Raw genomic sequence first — 24,229 nt, 5'->3', positions numbered from 1 at the left:
GCTCGGATTCTCTATTTGTGGTTCCGGAGGGTCCGCGCAGGGGGCTGGCGGCATCTAAAGTGGTTATTGCCCGCTTCATCAAGATGGCTATTGCTGAGGCTTACAGTGCTAAGGGCAGGGAACCGCCCCTTGGTGTTACCGCTCATTCTACCAGAGCGGTCGGGGCTTCCTGGGCTCAGCGAAATCGAGCTTCGGCTGAACAATTGTGTAAGGCAGCCACCTGGTCTTCTTTGCACACTTTCACCAAGTTCTACAAGGTGAACACTTATGCATCGGCGGATGCTGCTTTGGGCCGCCTGGTCTTGCAGGCGGCGGTGCCTTAATGCCTATGGTGCTTTAATTCACTTTGAGTTGTGGTCCCTCCCTATTTGTGGACTGCTTTTGAACGTCCCAAGGTTTCCTGTGTCCCCCAAGGAATTGGGCGAGAAAACGAGATTTTTGTATAACTTACCAGTAAAATCTCTTTCTCGCTCTTCCTTGGGGGACACAGCACCCACCCATTGTTTTGGTTGCCCTGACGGGAGTTTTGACTTGTTGGTGTTAATTTGGTTGATCCTTGCCTTTGTTTTAACTACTTGGGCACATAACTGGTAGTCGCTCGCTCCAGGCTGAGGGTATAGCTGCTGGAGGAGGGGCTTAACAGTCTTTCACTTAGTGTCACGCCTCCTATGGAAATGAGCTATACCAAGGTTTCCTGTGTCCCCCAAGGAAGAGCGAGAAAGAGATTTTACTGGTAAGTTATACAAAAATCTCGTTTTTTTTTGTGAAATATAATGCAGACGGATCCGTTCTGAACGGATACCATCGTTTGCATTATAGGAGCGGATCCGTCTGTGCAGACACCAGACGGATCCGCTCCGAACGCAAGTGTGAAAGTAGCCTTACAAAGGAGCATGATTTATGAAATATAGCAAACGACACAGGGTATCATCAAAGGAATATAAGCAACTGTCATTTAGTAATCTTATACACATTGGTCACAAGTAGCCCCTTTAATTTCCCCCTGTGGTGACATTGCAGATTTGTCTGCAGATAACAACTGATTGCTGGGGGTCCCAGCAGTAAGGGTAACTTGTTATTGGTTTATTTCTGGGAATCCGTCCTAACAAAAATGAAATGTAAAAAAAAAAAACAGGCAACCCTTTTAACTTGTTTTATTTCGTTTTCCCTATTTGTTTTAAGTAGTTAAGTCACAAAGCAGTCCGTTAAAGGAGAGGAACCTCCCACTATTGCGCGAGTCCAGTGACTTTGCAGCTCAGCTGGCAAGCCCACAAACATCAAATGGAAAACTCCAGGAAGCCCCTAAGAGAAAGTTACACATGTCAGGTAAAGACAAGTTCTATCTGAAGAAGGTTAATTTATCAAGAAAACTTGGTACATAATTATGTAACTGTCCGCCCCACACTGACTGCTGTGTGTGTGTGTGTGTGTGTGTGTGTGTATATATATATATTAGGGATCTGCCCCAATGGTAGCCTTCAGATAAAAACACAGCAGCAGCCTTTTAGCAGTGAAAGCAAAGCAACAGTTCTCTTTTATTCTTGACAAAACAATAAGGCAGTAAACGGCCCGCAAACAGCTGGTCCGCAATATGCGGGCACTGACCTTGTGCTCCCCCGTCACAAGGTACTATTTTGGGGGCATACGACTTTTTGATCGCTTGGTGTTGCACTTTTAGTGATGTAAGGTGACAAAAAAAAGTTTTTTTAGCACTTTTTATTTTATTTTTGACGGTGCTCACCTGAGGGGTTAGGTCATGTGATATTTTTATATAGCCAGTCGATACGGACGCAGCGATGTCTAATATGCATACTTTTATTTTTTTCCCTATTTTTTACAAAAAAGAAAATTTACTTTATTTTGGGAAAAGGACTTTTTATTATTATTTTTTTAATATATATATATATATATATATATATATATATATATATTCATTCATACATACATACATGAAAAATGGCAGCACTGGCTGTAAATAAATGAAAAATAGGGTGCACGATCCTAGGGTATAGACTTCTCACCCAATAAATAGAATCCAGAAGAAGGACGGCACTCCAGTAAGGTGAAAAAAAATGATGATGCCTTTATTCAACCATCCGGTGCAACGTTTCGGCTCATTTAATTTGTAATGCATTGGCTGTAAGTGTATTACACACTGTAATACACTTCAGACTGCTTCCTGTGAGATCCAGGGGGCTGTATCTCACAGGCTGTCACGGAAGGCTGCCACAATGCCTAAGGAAGGCATCGGGCTGCCATCGGGTCCCTGTCACAGCAGCGCGAGGACCCGATGAGCACCCGCACCCGGCAGGATCCCGCACGTGCTGCGGTCAGCGCTGACCGCAGCATTGCGAGGGTTAATGAACTGGCATCAGTGTTTTCACCGATGCCGGCGCATACAGCAGGGGTCCGGCTATCTCCTGCTGCTGATCGGGCGGGCGCAGCTTCTGCACCCGCCCGATCAGCCCGCTGTACATGTACGGCGCTGGTCCTTAAGTCACCTCCACCAACGCCGTACATGTACAGCGCGGGTCCTTGAGGGGTTAAAGGGGATGTTTCACTTCAGCAAATGGCATTTATCATGTGGACAAAGTTAATACAAGGCACTTACTAATGTATTGTGATTGTCCATATTGCATTCTTTGCTGACTTGATTCATTTTTCCATTGTATTATACACTGCTCGTATATAGGGGCTACGACCACTCGGCAATCCAGTAGTGGTGGTCATGCTTGCACGCTATAGGAAAAAACACTGTCCTATGTACACTTCCACAGTCCCAGCCACCAGAGAGGCTGACACTTTTTCTTACAGCGTGCAAGCACGGCCACCACTCACCTATTGTCAATGGGTCCGCAATATAAAGCAGATACAACACAGACTTCACATGGATGCTGTCCATACTTTGTTGATCCATGTTTTGCAGACCGCAAAATGCATACGGCATGATTCCTTAGGGTGGTGTCGCACACAGATTTTTGTATTGGTTTTGATACAGTTTTTGAGTGAAATTTAGAAGTGGGTTAAAAGGAATGAGAACCACTTCTGGCTTTGACTCAAACTGCATCCAGAACTGCCACAAAAAGCTGTATGCGACCCTGCCTTTTGTGAACCTACATACAAATTAATGACTAAATTATGCTAGTTCTCACTGACTTTTGTCATCATTTTGCAGAAAATAAAAGTCCACCCCTAAAGCAAATGCCTAGTTTTTCACCCCAGGCAGTAAAATCTTCTAAACCAAGTCCTGTCTCGGCGTCAGTGGCAAGTTCCAGTGGAACTCCTCTAAATTCACAAGTTTCTGTCGAGAAGTTCTCTGGTCTGCGGCTCAGGTAACATTTGTTTATTTATTAAGGCTACTTTCACAATCGCGTTTGGTGCGGATGCGTCATTGATGTGCACAGACGGATCCGTTCAGATAAAACATCTTTCTGCATCCGTTCAGAACGGATCCGTTTGTATTATCTTTAACATAGCCAAGACGGATCCGTTTTCTATTGTCAGATTGTGTCAGAGAAAACGGATCCGTCCCCATTGACTTACATTGTGTGTCAGAACGGATCCGTTTGGCTCAGTTTCCTCAGACGGACACCAAAACGCTGCAGGCAACGTTTTGGTGTCCGCCTCCAAAGCGGAATGGAGACTGAACTGAGGCAAACTGATGCATTCTGAGCGGATCCTTTTCCATTCAGAATGCATTAGGACAAAGCTGATCCGTTTTGGACCGCTCATGAGAGCCCTGAACAGATCTCGCAAATGGAAAGCCAAAACGCCAGTGTGAAAGTAGCCTAACTTGCAAGAATAGTCTGAAGACACTGTCAAATGAATAATGTACATTATTCGGAGGACATTGTCATATGTGTTCCAGGTTAATCCTATTTACATATACTATTTATTTGGGTATGGATGCAAAGTTTTCTTTTGAGATGTAGCAGGGTTAGCGCTCAAACTCTTAACTCAAATTTCTTAAATCATCGCGTTATCTTGAAACAAGCCATTGAAAAGCAATTGAAGGTGTTTGCTTAGTTTAGATAACACATCTCAGAAAGCACGAGTCTTAGGCTACTTTCACACCTGCGTTCGGGTGTCCGCTCGTGAGCTCCGTTTGAAGGGGCTCACAAGCGGCCCCGAACGCAACCGTTCAGCCCTAATGCATTCTCAGTGGACGCGGATTCGCTGAGAATGCATCAGTCTGCCAGCGTTCAGCCTCCGCTCAGCGAGCGGACACCTGAACGCTGCTTGCAGCGTTCGGGTGTCCGCCTGGCCGTGCGGAAGCAAGCGGATCCGTCCAGACTTACAATGGAAGTCAATGGGGACGGATCCGCTTGAAGATGACACCATATGGCTCAATCTTCAAACGGATCCGTCCCCCATTGACTTTCAATGTATAGTCTGGACGGATCCGTTCAGGCTATTTTCAGACTTAGGTTTTTTTTCAAACTATAATGCAGACGGATCCGTTCTGAACGGATACAAACGTCTGCATTTTAGGAGAGGATCCGTCTGTGCAGACATCAGACGGACTCGCTCTGAACGGTAGTGTGAAAGTAGCCTTAACTCTACTACATCGGTACTTGTAATGTAATATGTATTTTAATTCTCACGTGGAAAGCATTGGTTTGGATTCATTCAAAATTCTAGGGATTTTAATGACAAACCAAATTCACGTTATCTATTGTAGAACAATTAATAAAGGGGCATTCAATTTTGTTATCTTGGGTAAAAGAAAAGTCATTTTGCTTCAAAGTGGGGTAATTACTTTTTTTCCCCCCTTAAATTCAAGAAAACCTAGGGTGTCGTCCACTGAAATGGAAAGGAAAATGGGTGGGAGGAAGCTGATCAGACTGTTTCAGCTGAAGAACAAAATTGCTAGCGAAAAGCTAGAGGATCAGGATTGGGTGACCTTTGGAGTCATTGTAAAGAAGATGACGCCACAGAGTTCTAATAATGTAAGTGCTTTTGACCTCTGCTTCTTTTAAGTTGATAGCATTAATGTCTTAGAATATTTTATTTATCATGTATCCCACTGTGGTGATTTTTATATTTTAGCTATAATCTTGTGTTTCTTCCAGGGCAAAACATTCAGCATATGGAGACTGAATGACTTAAAGAATATGGATGCTTGCGTATCTTTGTTTTTGTTTGGAGATGTCCACAAAGAACACTGGAAAACGGACCAAGGAACTGTTATTGGTATCCTAAACGCTAACCCAATGAAGCCGAAAGAGGGATCTGATGATGTGAGTTACAATTTCTGCAACTATTTTCCCTAAATGCACGTTTTTTTTGTGATGTATTTGACCTTAAGAACGTGAAATTGGGGAGCCGCTGCCTGAGCCTGCTCCTCTTCTTGCCTCCTCCCAAGCCTCTGTGGGGAGCTGCTGTGGCCGTGTTCCGGTGTCTCCTGGTCCATTGCAGCGGAATGCCCGGCGTCCCGCTTCCAAGATGGTGGCGCGCGCTTGTTCTGCGCATCGGGACAGCCCCTTCCGTCTCGTTTATGTCAGTATCCGCTGGGCCGGAAAGGGGGTGGGCATCCTCCATCATTGGATTAGGCATTTTTGGGCCTAGGGGTTAAAAGGAGCCGAGGCGTGCTTTACAAATCGGCAGCAGGAGAAGGTAGCCAGCCATGTGGCACACAGTGCTGTGCAGGATCTGGGTTTCCACCAGCATGTCGGAACCAGGTGATGCAGGACGTGCCGACCCCCTGGAGCCCTCGAGGCCCACAAGCCCGGTATTGGTCCTGAGGAGCGGGGAAGCTTGACTCTACTATGGGTGAGATTTATCCTCTCCTAATTCATTTTGGGTGTTATTTTAGCTTTATTGTTATAGGTAGCAAAAACACCCAAAAAATCATCCGGAAAGACTAAACATAAAGAATGTGGATAATGTAGAGTAGCTTTAGCAGCCTCTTATATTAAACCATTATGTCAAGCTTGTATAGATAAGTTGGTTATGGAAGAGTCTCACAGCTTATCTAGAAATATTAAAGCCTTGGTACGGTCAGAAGTTAGAAGCACTCGGTTGAAGTTGCCTAAGGTCTCCAGAAAGATCCACCTATAATAAGGACTCTGATTCGGATTTTTCTGGGGAGGACTAGGATAGAGAATCCGGCCAGGCCTTATCAGATGATTTCTTCTCTTCAGATGAGGATTCAGCGGGGAGGGCTCTTTTTCCACCGGAAGATACAGAGCCTTTACTTAAAGCCGTTAAAACCACCATGCAATTAGAGGATGTAAAACAGCCTAAATCTATTGCTGACCAGGTTTTTGAGGGGCTCGGCCCTAAAAGCCGTAGCGTTTTCCCCGTTCATAAAAATATGGAAGCCCTTATCAGAAAAGAATGGAAAAATCCTAACAATTTTTTTTATTCCAGATTCTGTAAGAAAATATCCTTTTGAGGATTCGGTAGTGGGCATCTCGGACAGAGCCCACATGGTAGATGCCCCTGTAGCTAAAATAGCCCAAAAATCAGCTCTACCTTTCGATGATTTAGGCTGCTTAGGAGATCCTTCTAGATAAAAAGGCAGACATTTATCTTAGACGGGCTTGGGAGTCTGCTTCAAGTCTTAGGCCGGCCATTACGGCCTCTTGGCTTTCCAGGTCCTTAAGGCTTTGGTTAGATCAACTGGAGGTTCATATTAAGGACAAAGTACCTAGTGAAGAATTACTATCTAGGGATCGACCGATATTGATTTTTAGGGCCGATACCGATAATTTGTGAACTTTCAGGCTGATAGACGATAATTTATACCGATATTCTGGGAATTTTCATTTTTGGAAGAAAAAAAATTTCCTACACAAATCTGCTGAAAATTTATGTTTATTGTTAACGTGTATTTTTATTTTTGTAAATCTTTCTTTTTCATTTATACTTAATATTTTTTAGGTTTTTTTTGTTTTGTTTTTTACTAACTTTTAGCCCCCTTAGGGACTAGAACCCTTGTCCTATTCACCCTGATAGATCTCTATCAGGGTGAATAGGACCTCACACTGTCCCTGCTGCTCTGTGCTTTGTGCACACAGCAGCAGGGAGCTTAGCAGGGCAGCCAGGGCTTCAGTAGCGTCCTGGCTGCCATGGTAACCGAACGGAGCCCCAGGCTTACACATCTGGGGCTCCGATCGGAGGAGCAGGGGAGAGGGGATCCTGTGGCCACTGCCACCAATGATTAATACTGGGGGTGGGGGGGCGCATTGCGCCACCAATGATTAATACTGGGGGGGCGCACTGCGCCACCAATGAAGAGAAATCTCTCATTAATTCATATACAGGATGCGGGAGCTGGCTGCAGAATCACATAGCCGGCTCCCGACCTCTATGAGCGGTAGCTGCGATCCGCGGCACCTAAGGGGTTAACTACCGCAGATCGCAGCTACATCTCATAGAGGTCGGGAGCCGGCTATGTGATTCTGCAGCCAGCTCCCGCCTCCTGTATATGAATTAATGAAAGACTTATCTTCATTGGTGGAGCGGTGGCAACAGCCCCTCCCCTCCTCTTGTCTTCTCTCCTCTCATTGGCGGCAGCAGCAGCACAGGGGGAGGGAGACACTGCTTCCTTCTCCCCTGTGCTGCTGAGGGAACACAGAGCGCTGAGAGCAGCGCATTCTGTGTTCCCAATATGTTATCGGTATATCGGCAAAATAGATGCCGATACCGATATCTGTCAAAATCCTCAATATCGGCCGATAATATCGGTAAAACCGATAATCGGTCGATCCCTAGTAGTAGCTTCCCTCCCTACTTTTGCTAAAGCCGCAGATTTCCTGGCAGATGCTTCTACTGATGTGATCCGTTTTTCTGCCAGAGCAGCTGCCATGTCTAATGCTGCTAGACGGGCTAGCTGGCTTAAATCGTGGAAGGGGGACCAGGGTTCCAAGTCTAGACTCTGCTCTCTTCCATGGTAGGGTTCTAGGCTGTTTGATTCCTCGCTTGATGATATCCTAGAGAGGGCCTCAGATAAAAAGAGGGGTTTCCCGATTCCTCAGAAAACTTCCTTTTTTCGTAAATTCCAGGCCAGTTTTAAAAGAAGGGTTAGGCAAAGTGGCAGGAGAGACAGGGAAAAATTTCCTAAAAGATCTTTTTTTTTTTTTTGTTCAAGCCCCAGGACAATAGACCAAAGGACAAACAACAATGACTCCAGATCTCAGGTGGGGGAAGACTATCTCAGTTTCTCCCAGCCTGGAGGTCCATTTCTCGGAACAAATGGATCATGTGTAATAGACAACGGATTTCGGCTGGAATTCCTTTCTCATCCACCAGAAACGCTTTGTAGTTAGAAGTTTTCTCCCTCTTCGACAAAGGGGTAGTTTGTCCGGTTCCCGAAACAGAGAGGGGCAAAGGGTTTAATTCCCCTCTATTTTTTGGTAAAAAAACCAAATGGAACATTCAGAGTGATTTTAACCCATTAAGGACCCTGGGATTTTCAATTTTTTGTATTTTTGTTTTTGCCTTCCCATAGTCCTAACTTTTTTTTTTTTTTCCCCCATTCACATAGCCTTATGAGGGCTTATTTTTTGCGGGACAAATTGTAATTTCTAATGGCACCATTTACGATTGCATACCATGTAGTAGAAAGCGGGGAAAAAAATTCCAAATGGGGTAGAATTGTGAAAAAATGCAGTTCTGATAAAGGTTTTTATTTTTTATTTATTTTTTACACTGTACACTATGCAGTAAAATTGACCTGTTATCTTCATTCTCCAGGTCAGTACGGTTACAACGATACCACACTTGTATCATTTTTCTTCCATTTTAATGGAAAAAAAATTAAACCTTTTGAGGCCAAAAAAAATATAATTATTATTTTTTTTTTTTCATAACCATATTCTGACCCCTATAACTTTTTTGTAGTTACGTGTATGGGGCTGTGTGAGGGCTCATTTTTTGCACGACAATCTGTTCTTTGCAATTTGAAGTGTGTGCGACTTTTTGATCACTTTTTATTAAAAAGGAAGGAGTCGATCAGGGAGCAAGTATGGTCAGTCTTCCTTTCTTAAAGTGTACTTTTAGGGAAGCAATGGCAGCACTCAGGCAGATGACATCAGCAATTCCAGCAGTACCTTATGCACAGATCCACTCCAGGGAGCTTCAGGCAAACATTTGAAAATCATGGGACGGCTCCCCTTATTCCTTGGATCAGAGTTTCCACCTTTCTTCAAAGACAAGACTCTCCCTGTTGTGGTGGACAATTCCGGAGAATCTATCCGCAGGGGTTCCATGGACATTTCTGGACCCAGCTATAATTACCACAGATGCCAGCCCTTGGGGTTGGGGGGCCCACTCCCAGAACAGGTGCTGGCAAGGGAGATGGGACTTGAACACGAGAAAAGCATCCTCCAATTTCAAGGGTTTTAAGGCAGTAGAGATGGCACTGAAGTTGGCTATACCAGAGGTAAAAGACAGGAAGATTGTCTCTTTTATTCCAACAATTATACAGCAGTGGCCTACATAAACCGACAAGGGGGAACGAGAGTCCCTTCCCTTTTACTTCTATGCCAGAAAATCTTTTATCGTTCAATATATCTTTATTGAGGATTTTTTAATTTATCCAGATTAGCCAAAGATATAATATACAAAGAATCAGTGCAATAATATCCGTACACCAAAGTATAGTATAACAATATACAGAAAAAGTGCCTGAGTTAACAGGAGTAAAACACAAGTGTATACTCCAGCTAGTGCATTGTATAAAGCATCAAGATACAACGTCATGTTACCTGAGATGTCAATATCTGGCAATTTCAATATCTGACACATTTCAATCTCTTGGTCGCATAGTTTATAGCTGTGGACCACTGTGCTGGGGGAATACTGCGTTCTAATTCCAATTCCCATGATGCAATGGGAGCTGTTTTTACAAAGGAGTTTTTCCTGCCTAGAAATGAGTAAAGTGGACAGACTCCTTTCCATTTGGATTGCTTCAGAGCCCATTGTTTCAGGAGCTCCATGTGTGCGTTTACTATTAGTGTAGGGTTAGAGGCTAATAAATGACGGATCCTCAGATACTTATAAAAATCCCTTTTATGTATCTTAAATTGGTTCTGCAAGTTCCCAAAAGAGTTTAGATTTGACTGAGAAAGCAAATCCGCAACCGTTACTACACCCCCTTCTTTCCACCCTGTCAGAGAAAGGTCAGGAAGAAGGTATTGCAGCGCCTCTATCGGGGTGAGCTTCGCTATAGAAGCGGTTACGCCATGACCACTGCTATGATACCTTTTCCAAATATTTAGAGAAGTGGAAAGTAGGTACGGGAGGGGATGTGACGGAATTTCCCTAAAGAGGGAAACCAACAACATCGCCTTCAGATTGTGGGTTGGGGCAAGTGTCTGCTCGATATTGACCCAATGTTTGGGGTTATCAGAGGTCCACCATTCTTTGAGTTGATGTACTCTAGTGGCTAAGTAATAATCATGAATATTTGGAAGGCTTAAAACACCAAATTTTTTAAATCTGGACATAACCGTCCTAGCAATGCGGGGAGGACCTTTGTTCCAAATGAACCCATTAAGCAATTTGTTTACGGTATTAAAGAAGGAAATAGGCAGTTCCAGTGGGAGGATCCTGAACAAATAGAGAAGTTTGGGGAGCACATGCTGCTGAAAGGCTACCAATCTACCGAGCCATGATATCTCTAATTTCGCTATGTTCCCTAACTCCTTTTGGAGATCCAGGAGGAAACTGGGAAAATTTGCATCATACAGCTTTTGAATAGTGGGGGTGAGTTGGACACCAAGGTATTGGACACCCGAGGAATGCCAATCCCAGGGGTAAAGCTCCTTTAAGTGCTCTAGCGTTCGGTTGGGGATAAAGAGGGGAAGTGCTTGGGATTTTCCTTCATTGAGTTTGTAAAATGATATTCATAAATAACCCTCCTCACTTCTTGTAACGACTGGATAGGGTTGGTTAGGGAAAGGATAATGTCGTCCGCGTATAAGGAAAGAGTGTGCTGCCTGTCTCCAATTCGAATCCCAGAGATATTCTCAGCTTGTCTGATGGCCTGTGCCAAATGTTCTAGGAACAGTATGAATATTAAAGGGGACAGGGGGCATCCCTGCCTAGTGCCGTTTGAGAGGCTAAAGAGGTCTGCCAAAACACCATTGGCCAATACACGAGCTGCAGGGCCTTTGTATAGTGCTTCTATGGCTCTAATCAGAGCAGCAGGGAACCCCATTTTTTGGAGTACCGAGAAGGCAAACGACCAATTCACCCGGTCGAATGCCTTCTCAGCGTCCAGGGTAAGGAACACCGTGGGCAGTCTCAGCCTATTGACTCTATCTAGTAAGTTAAGAACTCTCCTGGAGTTGTCTGTAATCTGTCTACCCAGGACAAACCCCACTTGGTCAGGAGCTACTAAGGATGGGATAATTGCTGCTAGTCTGTTTGCCAGTAGCTTGGCGTATATTTTCAGGTCGGTGTTGAGGAGGGATATAGGCCGGAAGTTTTGGGGGGTAGTTGGTTCTTTACCCGGCTTCGGCAAGGTGACAATAGTTGCCTCTAACATCTCTCTAGGCATATGTCCATCTGTCAAAATCCTTGATAAGGACAAGTGAACATGTGGGCCCAGAAGTTCAGAGAAAATGTTATAATAGGAGTTAGACAGACCATCTGGTCCAGGGCTTTTATGGTGAGGCAGCTTTTTGATTATACCCAATATCTCAAGTGTGATAGGCTGACATGCGCGTAATTTGTGTTCCTCAGACATGGAGGGTAATGAGAGGGAATCTAGAAAGCTGCTAATGTCTCAATCCGCGGGCTGAACTACTTCCTTATTATCAGCTAGATTATAAAGGTTAGAGTAGAAGGTCATAAACCTATTAGCAATCGCTTTTGGATCATAGATTTTGTGGGTTTTAGTGAAAAGCAATACGGGAATTTTGGGTTCTGCTTTTAATCTATTTGCCAGTAACTTCCCTGCTTTGTTCGCCTGAGAATAATACATGGCCTTGACTTTTTTTAAGGGACAATTCATACTTATGCAGCATGTACTCCCCCAGCTGTGCCCTAAGGGAACGAAGCTCCTCTGAGTGAAGAGGAGAAGGGGATGACTTGTTCAGAATCTCTAGAGCTCGGATTTTGTTCAGTAGATACGTAGTGTGGAGTTCTCTCTTCTTTTTGGCCCTATGCCCTATCTTAATAAAAAATACCTCTGATATAAGCCTTATGTGCTGCCCAAACAATAGAAGGGTTATCTACAGAATTTACATTGTTCAGGAAATATTCAGACACAGCCTCTGTTACCTCTTTCTGGCAGTCTGAATTTGCAAGTAAATAATCATTTATCCTCTGTCGGATTCGGGGGGCGGTTATACTGTTCTGAAATCTTCACGGAGATGCGAGCATGGTCTGACCATGTGATTATTCCTATTTCAGAGCTTGTAACGTTTGAGAGGGAAGCTCTATCCACTAACACCAGGTCTATACGAGAATATGTGAGGTGAGGTGGCATGATGTAAACGCCAAATATCATATAGGGACATTTTGGATAGAAGGTTCATCAATATGTGGGGATTCCGTCTCATAGGAGACTAGGAGTCAATGGATGCATCAGGAACCATATTGAAATCGCCACATTTGAGGACCCTTCCTTGTTGAACAGACTGGACTTTACTGAATAGGTTTTGGAGGAAGCGCTGGGAATGCGCATTAGGTGCATATAGACCCACTAAGGTGTAGAGAATGTTGTTTAAATAGCAGATATGTATGATGTACCGCCCTCCGGAGTCGACAATGGATGACACAGCAGAGTAGGCTACAGTATTCTTAATTGCCAACAACACCCCCCGTTTCTTTTTGGTGCAGTGGGCCTGAAAAATAACTGGGAAACATCTATGCTTGATGCGGTCAGCATCTGCGGCTATTATATGCGTCTCCTGAGCACAAAAAATATCACACTGTAGGGAGAGAGCCTCCCTCCACATCAAGTTGCGCTTGTAAGGGCTATTAAGCCCCCCTAACATTTAAAGAGCTAAGCTTTAGAACCATAGGTATTCTGTATTGCTATAGACGCAGAAGATGTAATGAAGTGGAGGGAGGCGCTGACCCGGCCACAGTGAACACACACAATGTAAGTGCAATTAGACATAGTACTCTGCCAAAAATAAATAGAAAACCAGAACTGGAAAGCAAAGAGTATGAATAGTGACTGAGGGGTCACAACAAAAATTGCCCTAGTGAAAGGACAAAACGGGGAAAGGGATATAGGTAAGGCACATATATGCGCCTCGGCATCAGTAGGGGGAAAAGTCCTGCCAAATGCCATAGTAGAGAAATTGAGACTGTTGCTCCATCCGGATAATAACAGATTCACCCCCCTTATTGTGTTTTCTTCCTTCGCCTATTTTCCACCAGCTGCCACTCTCCAGATGTATGGTGGCGTCTAGGAGCATCAGAGTCCTGTGAGGATTCCACTGTAATGTTCCAAGATGCAAGGGTCGCTTTGCCTTCAGCGACTGATCGGATCACCACAAAGAGCCATCCTTGTGGATCAAAAGCTTAACGGGGAAACCCCATCTGTAAGCAATGGAGTGTGCTCTCAGAGTGGTAGTAATAGGTGCTAGAGACCTTCGGAGTTGCAGTGTCACCGCAGAAAGGTCCACAAAGAGTTTTACCTCAGCATATGGAGCAGGTAGGACTTCCAACTTCCTCGCCGCGGTGAGGACTTGTTCTTTAATGTGGAAAAAGTGTACCCTAGCCAGTACATGTCTTGGGACATCATCCGGCAAGTGTTTGGGCTTAACAATTCTGTGTGCCCTATCAATTATAAGGTCACGGTCAGCACAATTGGGTAGAAGCATTTTTATCATCTTCTGAATATAGGCTGTCAGCTCAGGTGCAGTAACCTCTTCCGGGACCCCCCGCAACTTGAGGTTGTTCCGGCGGGAGCGGTCCTCCATTTCTGCTATCTTTGCTTTAAGCTGAGTGACCTCTTCAGAGAGGAGTTCATGGGAGTCTATAAGGGTATTATGGGAAGAAGCAAATTCCCCCATTTTAGTTTCCACATGATCCATTTTATCCCCCAGCTCCCTAACAGTGGCCTGGATCGGTACAATCGACCTCGAGATTTGCGCTGTTATGGAGTGGTGAAACGCCAGCAACATGTCCTTTATCAGGGTTCCTGAAGCTGGTTGGTCTGTCGTTTTGCAGGCCCTGTAGCGCCTCATGTATAGAGGGCATGCCTGGCAGGCCCCTGGGGGAAGTTGCGCACTCACCGGAGTCACGGGGACTATGTTGTCTCTGTCTCTGTTTGTCCGGACTAGCTGTCGGTGATGCTTGTATGTCTACGTTTCCAGGGTGAGCGGGAAGCGTCTCCTCCGTCCTCTGCTGAGATCTGGGTGAAGTTGCTGCAGGGAGAGACTCCGCTGGAGAGGATCCGGAGGGATACTCGGTCTGCAAGATGTAGGCAGGTGAGCGCGGGCCCGCTGATGATAAAGGGCTGGAGCCAGGCGTGCTCCGTGTGCCGTCTCCTCCGGCGCCATCTTTGATTTTTTTCATGCGCAAAGAAAAAGTCCAGTTTTCCCTGTTGCTTCAAACTTTTCCTGCCTCTAGTCATCATGGAGGCTTAGAGTGAGCTCAGAGGGATGAATCAATATCAATTTGGTGGATATTGGTGGGGTTTAGCAGGTCTGGAACGCTTCGGTGGAGCAGGAGCTCAGACTCAGGCTGCCATCTCACTCGGCTGCTTGGCCACGCCCCCCAGAAAATCTTTTATATAGCGGAGGAGAGAAGGCATTTTTCTGTCAGCAGTGCATCTGAAGGGGAAGGAGAACGTCATAGCAGACTTCCTAAGTCGAGTCCCTTTAAAACAAGGGTAATGGTGTCTAAACAAAGACTTTTTTTGCAAATAGTCCAGAGGTACGGTCTTCCCACAGTGCAGCTTTTTGCCTCAAGAGCCAACAGAAAAGTAGAGGTTCTTCCCCCTCAACCATTTGGACAGGCCATTAACAATAGACGGGTTAGCACAGGACTGGAGCCAGGAATTAGGGTATGCCTTCCCTCCATTTTGCCTTATTCCCCAGTTATTAAAGAAAATAGAAACGGGGGGGAGGGGGGCTCTGTTATCCTGATAGCTCCAATGTGGCCAAACCTCCAATGTGGACCCTAACGTTGAGGATCTCCTTTACCAGGGTCCGCTAGTCCATCCCAACCCAGAAATTCTCCATCTTTCGGTGTGGATTTTGAAAGGGAAGTTTGGTCTAGAAGGGGATTATCCGCCAATGTAGTATTCACTATGCTGAAGAGTAGGAAGGTAGTTACCTCAATAAAATATAACAAAGTTTGGAATGTTTTTTTCAGCCATCTTAGGACATAGCCCAGACCCCTGTAAGTATCCCGAAATACCAAAGGTCCTAGAGTCTTTGCAAGCAGGGCTAGACAGAAATCTTAAAGCATCTACATTAAAAGTCCAGGTAGCTGCTTTTAATTATTTCTTTGATTCCAGAGTAGCAGATCATCCATGGATTTAAATGCTGTCCTTTCAGCCCTATCTCAAAAGCCATTTGAACCGTTAACTGAGATTTCTATTAAAATGCTTTTTTTCAAAATGGCCTTCCTTTTAGCTATAACATCTGCTAGACGAGTTTCCGAAATTCAGGCTTTCTCTGCTTTCCCTCCCTATACTACCTTTTTATTTTTTTCAAAAATATTTTATTTGGTTTCATTCTTTAGCAAAGGAAAACAAAACCATATTCAAATGTCATCACTTCAACTGACCATCATACATGTAGTAAAAATACACGAAGACAACATATTATATGTAGTTGTACAAAAGTTCACAAATCAGCTGAAATAATTAGTGCAAGTAGAAGAATATTCCACCAAAGCAAATTGGCATAATACCCCTGTGGTTTCGTATAGCACCTGATAAGCATCACCCTTTCAATTTCCCTAGGGTACCCTTGAGATCCTCTAAAAGGTACCATTTCGTGAGTCGAAATAGATCCACTAACTTCTTTCACGCCCCGTCTTCGCAGCATTTTGTAATAAACAACTTCCATTTTTTTAAAGAACCGTTTTGTCTGCGTTTCTTTGTCTTTGGATGCTAACAGTTGTTCCGCCCACAATATGTTTTTTATGGAAAGTAGCACCTGGGCAATGCCAGGGTGATGTGGTGAAATCCAATATCGCAATATGCATTTCTTTGCCGCCATAAGAACGACATGAGCTATAGGGGGCAAATGTGAAGAGTTCTGTTGAGTCCGTCGGCCCGTCCCCAAGGGAATGGAATAAGACCATGTTACAGCTAATGTGGCTCTTAAAGCCGCTGGACCTTCTAACAGTGGTATGAACAGACTCCCAAAATGCTGTCAGCTGTTTGCAGCCCCATAGGCCATGCAACAAATCAGAATTTGGTTCATAACATTTTTTTAGACATTTCGTTTGCCTATCCGGCATTGAAACGGAAGGCGGCAAATTAAATGCATAAGTAGCCCTGTGCATAATTTTCAATTGCGTTTCCCTCCAGGTTTCACACACTACCTTCTGTCTTTAGCCGGTTGCTGGAGACACTTTGTGGGTAGAGCATACACCCTCGGTTGCTCCCCATTTTCTCATTGTGCCTGCGTATGGTATCTTGTTGGGTTCTGTGCTGCTTCAGGCGCTGTTGGGCCAGGTTCACGTTGGCCCCAGGTTCACTAACAAATCTAGTTATGCTACCTATGGTTATTGTGTGGGTTGGGATAGTTGGGTGGGGGGAGGGGTCAGTGGGGGCTAATACTGTCAAATGTGCTATTGATAGCAATTCTAAGATGTTGAAACGTACAGTCCTTCTACACCTTGATGGGGGAAATGGAGAAGGGATGGGAGACCTGTATTCTGGTGATTAACGTTGCTTTTCCTTGCAGCTGCTGGGAGGTGGAGATGTGTGGAGCCCAATTGTACTTTTCTTTTTGTATGTATTCTTATGGGACCTGTTACAAGAATACTTGAGGGGAATGTGAGGGGAATGTCAGATGCTACGAAGAGACACGGTCTGTTCCGTTACCTATTTAGATATCGGCCAGCAATAATATGCTTGCAAGAAACGCATATGACCAAACAACCTATACATGTTCTGCAAAAGCCGTGGTTGGGTTATTCGGTGCATTCCGTCTTCTCCTCACATTCCAGGGGGGTTAGTATCCTAGTTCATAAGAATATTATATTTGAATGCCTTAGGGTATGTGTGGATGAGGAGGGAAGGTTTATAGGAGTGCATTGTGTGGTCCAAGGGTTGAGAATGGTGTTGGCGACAATCTATATACCCCCACCATTTTCCTCGGTGCCTTTAAGGAAGCTTATGGAGTTTATGGCAGAATTTTCCGAACTTCCAATGCTAATAGTGGGAGATTTTAATAATGTACTTGACAGTTCGCTTGATAGATGCCAGATCACATCTAGCGGTAGTAATACGGGTGAAACTCAGTTTGCGAGATTACTGAGGGAGGTAGGTCTGACAGGCGTATGGAGAGAGACCCACCCCCTAGACAGGAAGTACTCGTGTTGCTCCTCGACTTATGGCTCCCTGTCCCACATAGATCTGGGTTTGGTGAATGCTCATATGTTTCCGCTTGTACAGAACTCAGAGTATCTTGCCAGGACCTTATCAGACCACTCCATATTTAGTATCGCCCTTGACATTTCTGAGACAGCCAGGCCGGGGGTTTAAACGCCTTCTGGCTAACACTGATGGGTGACCCGTCCGATACGCTTCAATCCCTTAGGGAATATTTTCGTATAAATGAGGGGACTGCATCTCCGATAGTTGTTTGGGAGGCGATGAAGGCCTTCCTCAGGGGCTCCCTTATCAAAATAGTCAGTCGGATTAAATCTAAATCTAGAGAGCTTGATCTACAGTAACATGATAATATGAAGCTAGCGGAGGAAGCCTTTGTGTTGAATCCATCTAACCTAACAAGCAATGCCTTTAAAGACTAGGCAGGAGGAGCTGAGGTGCCACCTCTTGGAAGTAGCAGAGAGGAAACGACTATTTTACAAGCAGCAGTTTTTTACTGAAGGGGAGAGTGTAGGCCATATGCTCTCGATTATTGCGAAAGCTCAGCAAGGGTCACAATGTATATCTGGCCTGTTAGATGCTGGTGGCGTCTTGAGGCGTGATACTGAAAACATTTTAAATATACTGAATAATTTTTATTCCTCTCTGTATACTTCTAAGGTGACATGTTCGGATGAGGAGATCGACGCCTTTTTGACTACATTGAATCTCACTAAGCTGTCTAGGGAAGATAGTATGCGGTTAGAGGAGCCGATTGCGTTGGAAGAATTGAGGGCGGCACTAGCTGCTATGGCTAACGACAAGGCGCCAGGTTTAGATGGGCTCCCTGCGGAAGTATATAAGACCTTTTGCGGAAGTGTTGCTCCCGGAACTTCTGAAGGTATTCAATTATTCCAGAGAGGGGGGGGGGTGCTGCCTCCGTCTATGCAGGAGGCGCTAATAGTAGTCATTCCTAAGCCGGACAAGGATCACTCTCTCCCTGACTCATATAGACCGATATCTTTGCTCTCCACTGATGTTAAGTTGCTTGCGAAGGTATTGGCCACGTGTCTGTCTAAAGTGATTTTGTCTATCATACACTCTGACCAGACTGGCTTCACGCCTCAGAAATCTACGTCAATTAATATTAGAAGAGTGTTTGCCAGTATTCAACTTCAAGCTGAAAATGTTGGAGATAGAGCTATCCTTTTCTTTAGACGCGGCCAAGGCCTTTGACAGCATTGAGTGGCGATTCCTGTGGAGAGTTATGGCGTATATGGGATTTGGAGATGAGTACATATCCTGGGTCCGGGTGTTATACTCTAGTCCCAAAGCATGTGTCAGGGCGAATGGTGGGGTGTCCCCCAAGTTCTGTTTGGGCCGGGGCACTAGACAGGGGTGCCCGCTATCGCCTCTGTTATTTGCAGTTGCGATTCAGCCGTTAGCCGCAGCGATTCGTAGGTCATTGGACATTCGGGGGTTCCAGTATGGAACAGTTAATAAAGTGGCGATGTATGCGGATGATACTTTGCTTTTCCTAGGGGACACTGGTCGATCTCTGGAAGCGGCTATGAATATCATTGACCGCTTCGGTGCCCTGTCGGGTCTGACTATTAACTGGGGTAAATCGGCAATTATGCTGCTTGGCGGGCAAGTGCAGTCGCAGACAGTGCGAGAAAGAAATATTCCATGCGTAGCGACCCAAGTATTTAGGTATTCATATATCCCCTAGAATCCGGGACTTTGAGCGCCTTAACTTTGACCCGCTGGTTATTAAATTTCGAAATAAAGTTAAGGCATGGTGTAAACTGTACCTGTCGGTGGCGGGAGGAGCGAATCTTATTAAAATGGTGTTGATGCCCCAGCTACTCTATATTTTACATAATTCCCCGGTCTGGCTGTCGAAGTCCAAATTTGATCAAATTAATGCTACTTTTAGGGAGCTAATATGGCGAAAGGGGCAACCGAGAATTAAACTTGAAACGTTGCAATATCCTAAAACAGAAGGGGGCCTTGCAGTGCCAAACAGTGCCTGGGTGTACTTCCTGGCTGCACAATGCCAACATTTTAAAGGGTGGATAGAACTGGAGTCAAGTGAGGTGACGTGTCAGCTGTTTACTCATTGCTTGTCATCTAGTGACCTAATGTTAATCCTTGAGACTAGAGGTGCCAGGAAGAATGGTCCGATGAGGGATTTGGGATACTTGATGCAGTCCGTGTGGAACAGGGTTAAACACCTGAGAGGGGTTGCCGGCAATACGGAATACACTCCATTGTGGGACAATCCCGTGCTGCCGGAGTTCCTCTCTTTGTCTGATTTTGGGGCATGGAAAAGGAAGGGTATTCTGAGGTTGGGCCACCTTCTGGAAGATAAGAATTTCATGTCCTTTGCCAGACTGCAGGAGGTATATGAACTGCCTAGAACTCACTTCTATAAGTACCTTCAGGTGAGACACGCATACAACTCCACATTTAGGGGTCCGACTGTGGTGGCAGGGAGAGATGCAGCATTGCACCAGATTCTGTCCAGGGGGGGCGAAGAGAGGTATGATATCCTGTATATACAAGCTGTTGCTTGACAAGTTCTTACTGTTGCATCCGCTTGCGGCTAAGGGTAAATGGGAGAAGGATGTTGGCGAGCTAACAGATGACCAATGGTCTGACAACTGGAGGCGATACCTCTCTCTTCCTTGAGTGAAGGGCGTAAACTCTCGCAGCTGTTCATTGTCCATAGGGTCTACAAGACACAGTTTTTTTTGTTTCGCATAGGGTTTAGACCCACGGCTGAATGTCCAAGGTGCTCTATAGATTCTGCAGATTTGTTGCATATGATGTGGACGTGCGAGAGGCTAGGGAGATACTGGGAGATGGTATCTCAGACTATACAGGACATTTACAAGGTACGGATACCGCCTGACCCCAGAGTGTGTGTGTTGGGATATGTCTCTGAACTGGCCACTAGTCAGGTGCATAAAATAGCAATAGGTAGAGTGTTATATGTGGCTAGAAAGTTAATCGCCTTGCATTGGATACAGACATTGCCGCCAACCTTAGGCGAATTCTTAAGTACAGTTGACACGATGTTAAGTTATGAGCGGATGGTGTACCAGAAGCGTGGCTGCCCAGCAAAATTTGAGAAATTATGGGAACGTGGCTGTCGTTTCGACGTCTGAATTGAAATGTTTAACAGTGTGCCTTTGTAATGTGCAGGTTAGTGTGGGGTGGGAAGGGAGGGGTAGGGGGGATGGGTTGAAATTTGAGCACTACATACGGTCTGGTATCCTGATTGCTATCAGCCTTATGGAAAATATGTCTCATCTTTGATTGTGATATGTACAACAGTGTATTTACATAGTCAATTTTTCAATACAAAAGATCTGATTAAAAAAAAAAATTAACAAAACATGTGCGATTAATTCATAATAATTAATAACAAATCTCATGAAACATGAAATACTTTCTGGAGCTTCATCGTCGTCACTGGGCATGCGCCGAGCCCAGTGACGTCCGATGCTCGCTCTTCCCTCAGTCTCCAGCAAATCGCACTGGCGCAGCCTTCAGTGGGTACTGCGTCTGCGCGAGACTTCGCTCGGCCGTTAGGGAGGGGGAGGAGAGGGATGAGACGCTGTGCGCGGTTAGGGATTATGGAGAAAGGCGTTTTGGGCACTGTAAGAGGGGTGTTACTGGGCACACAAAGGGGAACGTAACGCCCCTCTGGGCACCTTCAGGGTTAATTTGCATAATTATAAAAGTTGTTTTTCTGCAAAACTACCGGACGGATTACAATATAAAACAGCACAGCCGATTCAAGGTAAGCTGTGGAGCATGACTGGTTTAAAATCTGAATTTGTGTTATGAGAGGTGACCGAATCCCTTTAAGTATAAATGAAAAAGAAAGATTTACAAAAAAAAAACTACACATTAACAATAAAAATATTCGTTTTCAGCAGATTTGTGTAGGATTTTTAATTTTTTTTTTTTCAAAAATGAAATTTCAAAGAATATCGGTATAAATTATCGGCTATCGGCCTGAAAGTTCACAAATTATCGGTATTGGCCCTAAACAATCAATATCGGTCGATCCCTAATATATATATATATATATATATATATATATATATATATATATATATATATATATATATACACTCACCTAAAGAATTATTAGGAACACCTGTTCTATTTCTCATTAATGCGATTATCTAGTCAACCAATCACATGGCAGTTACTTCAATGCATGTAGGGTTGTGTCCCTGGTCAAGACAATCTCCTGAACTCCAAACTGAATGTCAGAATGGGAAAGAAAGGTGATTTAAGCAATTTTGAGCGTGGCATGGTTGTTGGTGCCAGACGGGCCGGTCTGAGTATTTCACAATCTGCTCAGTTACTGGGATTTTCACGCACAACCATTTCTAGGGTTTACAAAGAATGGTGTGAAAAGGGAAAAACATCCAGTATGCGGCAGTCCTGTGGGCGAAAATGCCTTGTTGATGCTAGAGGTCAGAGGAGAATGGGCCGACTGATTCAAGCTGATAGAAGAGCAACATTGACTGAAATAACCACTCGTTACAACCGAGGTATGCAGCAAAGCATTTGTGAAGCCACAACACGCACAACCTTGAGGCGGATGGGCTACAACAGCAGAAGACCCCACCGGGTACCACTCATCTCCACTACAAATAGGAAAAAGAGTCTACAATTTGCACGAGCTCACCAAAATTGGACTGTTGAAGACTGGAAAAATGGTTTCTTGAACATGACAATGAGTTCACTGTACTAAAATGGCCCCCACAGTCACCAGATCTCAACCCAATAGAGCATCTTTGGGATGTGGTGAAACGGGAGCTTCGTGCCCTGGATGTGCATCCCTCAAATCTCCATCAACTGCAAGATGCTATCCTATCAATATGGGCTAACATTTCTAAAGAATGCTATCAGCACCTTGTTGAATCAATGCCACGTAGAATTAAGGCAGTTCTGAAGGCAAAAGGGGTCCAACACCGTATTAGTATGGTGTTCCTAATAATTCTTTAGGTGAGTATATGTGTGTGTATATATATATATATATATATATATATAATGTGTATATGTAGCTGCAGAAGGTATTAGAAGGGATATAACTTAACGGATTGGTTCTCTTCTTTGCCACTTTGTGTGTTGGTTTCTGTTCTCAACCTTCTTGTTCTTGGTGGTTGGCACGCCTCTGGAGGTATGTTTATTAGAATCACTGAGGTGTGGTGGGGGTGTGAACCATTTTATCTCTTCAGGTTTCCTGTCCTGGATGGGAGGTCCTAGTTGCATGCAAAAAAATAAATAAAAATTACTCTTTACCAGTAATTGTTTTTCTTGAAACCCATGACAGCACCCATGCTGTCATGGGTTTCAAGAAAAACAATTACTGGTAAGAGTAATTATTATTATTTTTTTTATACTGTGTGCTAGTTTTTATTTCTATAAAATAAAGATAACCGTTTCTGTTAATAATAATTTTCCATTCATTGGATAGGTATGCCTGACTGTAGACAATCCCCAAAAGATTTTACTAATGGGAGAAGCAATGGATTTGGGAACATGTAAAGCTCGGAAGAAAAATGGAGATCCATGCACGCAAATAGTTAGCTTGGTTAGTGATCTCTTCATTTAATCTCCTTTCTTATATAAACAGTATGTCCACCTTCCTAATTGACAGGGAAGAAGCTAAACAGACTCCACTGACAATGGTGGAGTCTGTTCAGTTTCCGGTAGGGCTCCTGTCTTTTTACCAGACAAAAAAGTGCTGTATACAAGGCTTCTTTGTCCTGTCTTTTTGACAGAATCTGCAACAGAGACTCCAAACGCAGCCCCCCAAAAGATATGTGAACAAGTGTAGGCATACGTTATATGGATTTGTAGTACTGAAACTTTCATACTCCTAGGGAAAAAATACTCAAACATAAGAGTATTTTTACTCCTCTGGAAAAATTGTAGTGCAACCTCTGATGGTGTGTCTGTCATTGGATAGATTACGTCCAACACCCCCTCTGATCGTTTGTTGCTCCATGTGAGCACTGCTTTCTGGTCTTTATACTACGTGTTGTCTCCTGTGGAGCGGCGTCGTAGTGTTTATTATTCAAGTGAATGGAGTGCGAGTCCGAGACTAAGTGCAGTGTAATGAAGAGGAAGTGGCACTCACATGGAGCACAACCTCCTCTTCAAACAGCTGATTGATGGGGGTCCCATGTGTCGGACTCCCACTGATCAGATATTGATGACCTATCCTGAGGATAGGTTGTCATTATAAATCGCTGCACAACCTCTTTAGTGACTAACGTGTTTTTTTATTTTTTTATTTATATATATAAAAAGAACGATTGTGAATACTGTCAATACCATGTACAAGCTCAATACAAGAAGGTGAGCGCCAAACGAGCTGATCTGCAGTCCAGCTATTCTGGTCATGTTCCAAAGAAGATGGCAAGGCAGGGAAATGGTCTAAAAGAGAGACTGTGCCAGGATGGTTTCCACTATGGAGGTGTATCATCTATGGCATATGCCGCTTCCATGTAAGTATTGCATATCATCCATGACTTAGATCAGCCATACACATGAGGTCGCTGCTTATTCATCCAGCAGTTATTCCTTCTGATTTAGCCGATTCAACTTAATCTGCATATGTAGTGAAAAGGGAGAGATGCCTCGTTCAGTGGCTTATTTCCCGAAGAACAAAAGGACATGTTAAAATCCCAGAGCCCAGTGCTCCTCTCCCCCCAACATCTGTCATTAGAG

The 24,229-nt window shown here is 44.3% G+C and overlaps 1 protein-coding gene across 1 annotated transcript in view; it reads left to right on the top strand.

Annotated features, from left to right (window-relative positions):
• MCM10 (minichromosome maintenance 10 replication initiation factor) overlaps positions 1–24,229 on the top strand; it is a 74,329-nt gene that overhangs the window by 20,735 nt on the left and 29,365 nt on the right. Inside the window, exons 3-8 of the mRNA XM_040413199.1 lie at positions 1,183–1,326; positions 3,176–3,332; positions 4,784–4,949; positions 5,073–5,240; positions 22,971–23,087; positions 23,810–24,006. Coding sequence (XP_040269133.1) covers positions 1,183–1,326; positions 3,176–3,332; positions 4,784–4,949; positions 5,073–5,240; positions 22,971–23,087; positions 23,810–24,006 — 949 coding nt within the window. The remainder of the gene's footprint in view (positions 1–1,182; positions 1,327–3,175; positions 3,333–4,783; positions 4,950–5,072; positions 5,241–22,970; positions 23,088–23,809; positions 24,007–24,229) is intronic.

Source organism: Bufo bufo, chromosome 1, assembly GCF_905171765.1.
Source record: "Bufo bufo chromosome 1, aBufBuf1.1, whole genome shotgun sequence".
In the NCBI taxonomy this organism is placed as follows: domain Eukaryota; kingdom Metazoa; phylum Chordata; class Amphibia; order Anura; family Bufonidae; genus Bufo; species Bufo bufo.
This window is presented reverse-complemented; position numbering and strand designations above follow the sequence as displayed.